We start from the raw sequence: 7,142 nt of genomic DNA, 5'->3' as shown, positions 1-7,142 counted from the left end.
CAACGAATAGCGGATTGACCATCACATTGTAACGCCCCCACTCTGAAAGGACGAGCATGTTCGGTGACAGGGATTCAAGCCAGCGATCCACAGGTTGCGAGTCGAACGCCCTAACCAACAGGATATATATATATATACAGAATTATTTTCTTTTTCACCAATGGTAAAATTGAAAATAACATTTGTGACGTAAAGGCCTGCTGCAGAACGTCGGAATTTAATTTAGGTTGTTATATGGTGAATTAAAAAGGACTCAAAAACCCCATAAATCTTCCTTTCTTGAGTATGCCCCCCCCAGTGGCTCAGCGGCAAATCTGCAAATTTAAAACACTAAAAACCAGATTTCGATACCCGTGATACCTTTGTGTACCTATGCGCTTAACAATAACTAAATTCTTTATTACTTAAAAACAATTTTCTAACCCATAACTAGTTAGAATGATAATAGACAGAATTTATTTTTCTATTTTTTTTTTATTAGTGGAGTTTTGTTGCTGTTGTTGTTGTTGAAATCACTGCCATAATAATAGTAAACATGTGTTGTTTAATTTGGTTATACAGGTTACGGGAACACTGCACCCAAAACGAGCCTTGGTAAAGTGTTAACCGTCCTTTACGCCACTGTTGGAATTCCCCTGATGTTCCTTTGTCTTCTCAATGCTGGCCACCTCTTTGCCAGGATCTTCAAGTTTAGTTACTTCCACGTCTTGTGTGTCCAGTGCCGGCAGCGAGCTCGGATAAGTAAAGTTCGAGAAGCAGTGAGGGTGATGCTATACAAACACTTTCCAGGCAACAGTTCAACCACTCGAAATCAGCAACAGACTACTGATGGGAACCTGGAACCGTCAGCCACCAGTCAACAGCTGAACGGTCAAGTCGAACAACAAGCGACCGACAGTGACCGATTATGTACTGATAACGAAGAACTTGGTGTTACCGATAACCTAATAACTAGTGCAAGTGAAAATGAAAGATCGACAGCTGCCCAGTCTGTCGTCAGTAGTCGAGACAGTGACAGTAGTCGCCACGAGCTAGTGGAAGCTAATGATGTCGTTCTAGAAGAATCGCTGACCGATAGTAGTGACATTTCTATAGAAAGTCGTCTTCACAACACGAACTCTTCCTCGTTTCCTCCACCCTTCTCTGACCACACCAACCTAGATGGTACTTGTCCAAACAAGGAAGACAACCCTCGACCAAAAGAAGAAGAACGGGTTCCTGTGTACGTCGTAATGCTTTTCATCACTGGTTACATTTTTGTTGGAGCTATCATGTTTTCTGTAGGAGAAAACTGGAACTTTATTGACGCTGTCTACTTCTGCCTTACGGCGCTGAGTACTGTTGGATTCGGTAACCTCGTGCCAGGTTCTTATGACTTTAACACACAATCTCAGTCTGCCCAGACAAGACTAATAATCTGTTGTTTTTACTTGATATTCGGATTAGCGGTCGTTCTGATGTCTTACAATCTAATACAAGAGGAAATAATGTTGAAATTTAAAAGAATCTCTCGAAACCTCAAAATTATGCCTCAAAATGAAAAATCTTAATACAAATTTACCTCGAAGTCGTTAGGTAATATCAGTGACTTTGTTGTACTATATTTTGTCACGTTTGTATTTTGTTTTTTATGTTCCAAGAAAGTTTTGATAACTTACAAGTTGTGTCGAATGAAAAATAGTCTATTTTTTTTTTTTTTTACATTTATTCAGCGCATAAAAGTGTGTACGCATAAGCTTGTATTAAATAAACAATGCATTTGGTTCTATTGTCACATTCCCAGAGATAACGTGACTTTGGCATTTCTTAGTTATACATATAAACTTTGAATTAAAAACTACAACGTGTACAAAAATGGCGTTATTAAATAAAAGCACGTTTCAAGTAAACCTTATCATTTTCGGGACATTTAGAGATATATCTCTGTACCTGTAGTATCAGGAGAGTGGCTTAGTCAATTGAAATTAACGTTAATCTTATTTTACATTTGAAGCAGAACTGGGCTTAATCACTATATATTCATTCTGTACTGGTTTTATTATTATTATTATTATAGCGTTAGCTGGCCTACCTAGTGTCTATAACTTAAAAGTGATGAACGAATTGGATGATGGGAAGATCGATTCCATTACTAAAACTAATATTCATCCGGGTCGCTGATTGCCATTCGTGTCCATTATTGCTTGAGAGAATTTGATACACAGTTAATACAGCCTTCTTCTTAACAGTTGTCGTCTTATACTACATTTCGTGCTTGTCAAGATACACGAGGAACGAATTTCTGTGGAAAACAGGCACTAATTGACACTAACTTGAGATAATTTAAACAGTCGTCAATTGAAAGATCATATCGCAAGGCCCATAGCGTTTTGAAAAACGTCCGTGAGTTTTAATCTGTAGTATTTTTGGCCCGGCATGGCCAGGTGGTTAGGGCGTTCGACTCGCAATCTGAGGGTCGCGGGTTTGAATCCCTGTCTCACCAAACATGATCGCCCTTTCAGCCGTGGGGGCGTTATAATGTGAAGGTCAATCCCACTATTCGTTGGTAAAAAGAGTAGTCCAAGAGTTAGCGGTGGGTGGTGATGACTAGCTGCCTTCCCTCTAGTCTTATACTGCTAAAGTAGGGACGGCTAGCGCAGGTAGCCCTCGTGTAGCTTTGCGCGAAATTCAAAAACAAACAATCATACCACAAATGACTTGAGGTGTCTCCACATTTAAGAGATCTGGAGAAAGTGTTGTTTGAAAAATATCTGTCAATTACTCGATCCCCGAAAGCATGTTAAGTGGAGCATTGCTTTACAAGAAAGCTATCATTCAATACTAACTGGTAGCTTTTGCTGCTATTCTGAAAAATAAAGTCCAGTGTTAAATTGTTGGTGAATCCAACCTACACTGTATCCTTGTCATCATGCATTTACCATCGCACAAAAAACGTATGGATTTTTTAAATCTCTAGATGACATAGTTATGACCTAGCCATGGAGAGAAAACTGGGCCTCATAAGTCCATAAGATGTTGACTGGTTCCCACTCTAACCAAGAATCAGATTGCAACTTCTAACCATCTCCCTGTGGCACGCCATGTTAGATATATATCCTGAAAGGCCTGTTCAACAGTCTTCCAGACTGATGACTGTGGGAGTCCAGTGCGGTTAACAATTTGACTGGTGCCGCATTCCCCTTGGGGATTTTCTTCTCCAACATAACTTCAGCGGGTGTTATGGAGCAAATATTGCGAGTTTCATCAACGCCTTATCCTATTTTTTTATTTCCGTTCGTAGCTTCAACGGGTGTTTTGAGGCGAGCATCATGAGTTGCATCATTAAACTGCCTTGTTTTCATTTCATTCATAGCTTCAACGGGTGTTTTGAGGCGAGCATCATGAGTTGCATCATTAAACTACCTTGTTTTCATTTCATTCATAGCTTCAGCGGATGTTTTGAGGCGAGCATCATGCGTTGCATCATTAAACTACCTTGTTTTCATTTTCTTCGTAGCTTCAGCGGGTGTTGTGGGGAGAAATTAGTGATTTCCATCAGCAATAACTCCTTTTTGTGTGTGTTTTTTTAACTCCCATTAAGCCTCATTGCTCTATGGTCCTTTCTCGTCTGCAGGATCTTACTGGTACACCAATGTCATCACCAATACTGGAGTAATAACACTGCTTTACAAGAGCAATTCTAACATTCAGACATTGGGAACCATTTTTAAAAGCAGAAAGAATCTTGGCACGTTCGATTCTGGTTTTATACAGTCCCTGTTATGTAAATTGCATAATCAGCTAATCCTCGTGACATATATTTTTGGCATTGGAGCCATCTTTTTCAACATCTCACGTTATACAAAATTATAGTTCTTTGATGTTTAATTTACGAATTATAGACATTAGAATAAGGTAACTAACCAAGTATATAAAGCTCTCTGGAGTCAAATTATTGTTTAATGTGTTATATTTAATTTGTTAACATAAAACCGCTTTTTAAGGTTTTTATTGAATAAACTAAACGATATTAGTTTTACTAATAACTTAACTGAGCCCTAGATTATGTAGTTAGGAATAAAAGATTAAAAACTTTTCCAACTGTAACATCTAGTTCCTGACGGACATTATTGACTATCTGACTTTTAAAGTGACTGTCAAATCGTTACAATACAGATGTAATGGACTTGTCATGTCTTGGGAACTTGAGAAAATGCTATTTTTGTACGTTATACTTAAAGGTGACTCGTTAAGCTGATTTAAAGTAAATTGATTCCTGTAACACTTCCTTTCACAACTGAAGGAGATAATTGTATGAGTACAAAAGACTGTGTGTCGTTTTAGTTTAAGAAGTTCTTACTTCAAAGCTGTTTAAGTACAACTCTACCTCCAGATGTATACACCTGCTTCGCTGTTTCAAATTCTAGAAACTTAGACAGACAGTATGCTTTCTGAGCTCAATCTAAAGACAATGAGAGGCCATATTGAATCGAAGTCTTTCTTGATTATTTACCTTCGATATCCATTACAAGTTCCCATTTTACATTTAATCATTAGAACACACACACGTGGCTATAAATAACAAACGGTAAGTGTTCCCCTTTAGATTAACCTTTTAAATTGGAACATTTTGTGAAAAAAAAATACAGGCAGGAAAACAAACTGGCTAGAAATAGGCAAAACAAAAATAGCCCTGTCAATTTGCTCTTCGCCAAATTAAAAGCAACAGCACATCACTATTTCGTATGTTTTTTCGTAGTATTCTCAAATATAGTTGAATCTTTAGACTTACAACATACATTGTCGCTTAGCAACAAAATTATCACCTAATTGTTCTTAGGCCAACTATGGTATTTATGTTGAATGCTCAATTTTCATGTTCATTTGTTAGAAAGGTTTTTTTTTATAACTTCAGTGATATATAATAGCAAAATAGTTTAATTCAGAAGTTTTATGACATTGAGTTGTAGCCAAAAACAAAATAAAATTTACCAAGTAGTGTTCCAGCTAAGCCTTACGTTACGTTTATGTAGTAAATTAGATTACAAATAGGCCTACTATTACTAACGTTATAGAGTCAGTGTTTAAAAAGTTTTAAGCGATAAATAAATGTTAATATATATATTGGTATTTTAAAACATACATTACCTACTTTGACTTAAAACATTTATTACTACCAAGTATCTTTTATCCTTCGTACAATCGAAAGAATTGAAAATTTGTCTCGAAATGTCCGCACTATGTTTTCTACTTCCTGATCTAGAATACAGTGAAAAGGCTCAAGAGTGCTATTTAAGTGTTTCAGAGAGCACACGTATTTTTGTTTACGATAACATTTAATTTTTCTGCGTAGTTTTTACTAAAAAAAATGTGGTGATTAAAGAATTACTTCGAGACTGATGAAATAAGTGAAAAGTAGGTACATTTTGGAGGTACAGACAAATTTGTTTTAGTTAAATCATATCATTTTCTTTTATCATCCAACAATGGTTTCCCGTGTTTTTTGACTGGCTTTTTATACTCTATCATTATACTCCAGAACAAACAGAGTAAACCTATTTATATCACCTTATGTAGTAGTGTAGATCACTCCCATAGTCCTAATGTAGACTATTTCTCGTGTCGCTTTCTTATACATTCATATGTGTATCGATGGGAGTGTAATCGTATCTATAATATTGAATGCTTTGTCCAAAACAAAGTTGTTATCATTAGCTGGAAGTTCTCTCACCCTACTGTTTCACAATAATATACTCAAGCAGTGATTGCTTGAATTTTTAATTAATTAATTAAAACACGGTAGCCATGTTAGATAGACAGGTCACCCCCCTGGCGTCTCAGTGGTAAATCTACGGGCTTATAATGCTAAAAAACGAGTTTCGATAACCGCGGCAGGCAGAGCTTAAATAACCCATCATAGCTCTGTGCTTCAAAAAGAAAAAAAAAAAAATCTGTCGTGGGTGGGAGTAAAGAAGGTCATGGCGACCCCTCACCTCTAAATTTAGTACTGCACCTCTGTTTGTAGATTCAGCAACATGTTTAACCTAAAAATTTTTCACACAGGTTTTAAAAATACCTCAGTGTACTCGTCAGAATTCGAATCACCCAGTGAGTAAACTATAAAACATTTCTCTTGGTTCCTTTATTCGATTCCAAGCCAAATTAATTTTCAATTAATCCTGGCGATATTTCAATATCGAACTGAATGCTGTTCATATATATTGTACACGATACTACCTCTGGGAGAACTATATGTCATAATATCCAACAATTACATCTACTTCCACTAATTATAATAAATTTATAAAGCATCAAACATAACTCATTATCAACTTCTTTTAAATTAGCTGTTGGCAAACCACGGCCCGCTGGAAGACAATATATAGCCATGGAGGTTTTTGAAATTTTATAACTAATTCAATCCATGAGTACTCTGTATGAATAAAAGAAGTTATGAGCGGGATTAGTACCAGGAATTTTCAACCTGTAAGACACATGGGCTAAAAGTTTAGATCAGAATTCCCTAAGGCTCAAACATAAACCATATAAACCATTCTTAATTTAGAACTACTGATCTGAGAAAGGGAACTAGCCAGTAGCGCTCGCCACCCATGCGTCTACTCTCCACCAAATAATGGGATTGACTGTAAAAGCTATAACACATCTACAGCTAAAGTGCCGAACATACTAAGCGTCATGTCGTTGTTCTAATCTTGAACTTCCCGATCTGTAAACCAACATGCTAACCACTAGGCCACGACACATTGATGAGTCAGAGCAACTGTTGACTTTGTTGTTAAGCGCAAAGCTACACAGTTGGCTATCTCTGCTCTGTAGGTATCTAAACCCCAATTTTAACGTTATAAGCCCTCATATTTACCGCTAAGCCATCGGGTAGAAGGGCATGGAGACAGGACATGGACATTAAAAACAAGAAGACGTAACCACGTATAATTATAAACTTAGAACGTTCTTGCTACAAGTCCAATATCACGATGCTTTTTACTTTTTTTCAGTCCATGCGGCCTTCCAGTGCAGGCCCGGCAAGGCCAGGTGGTTAGGGAGCTCGAATCCGCGTCACACCAATCATGCTCGCCCTTTCAGCCGTGGGGGCTTTATAATGTGATGGTCAATCTCACTATTCGTTGGTAAAAGAGTAACCC

At 37.2% G+C, this 7,142-nt stretch overlaps 1 protein-coding gene across 2 annotated transcripts in view; it reads left to right on the top strand.

Annotated features, from left to right (window-relative positions):
* LOC106462726 (potassium channel subfamily K member 18-like) overlaps window positions 1–1,634 on the top strand; it is a 24,404-nt gene extending 22,770 nt beyond the window's left edge. For both annotated transcript variants that reach the window (XM_013922673.2, XM_022390048.1), the window contains one exon: window positions 562–1,634. In XM_013922673.2, coding sequence (XP_013778127.1) covers window positions 562–1,550 — 989 coding nt within the window. In that variant the 3' untranslated portion in view covers window positions 1,551–1,634. The remainder of the gene's footprint in view (window positions 1–561) is intronic.
* Window positions 1,635–7,142: the final 5,508 nt, after the last annotated feature.

Source organism: Limulus polyphemus, unplaced genomic scaffold (assembly GCF_000517525.1).
Source record: "Limulus polyphemus unplaced genomic scaffold, Limulus_polyphemus-2.1.2 Scaffold1233, whole genome shotgun sequence".
In the NCBI taxonomy this organism is placed as follows: domain Eukaryota; kingdom Metazoa; phylum Arthropoda; class Merostomata; order Xiphosura; family Limulidae; genus Limulus; species Limulus polyphemus.
This window is presented reverse-complemented; position numbering and strand designations above follow the sequence as displayed.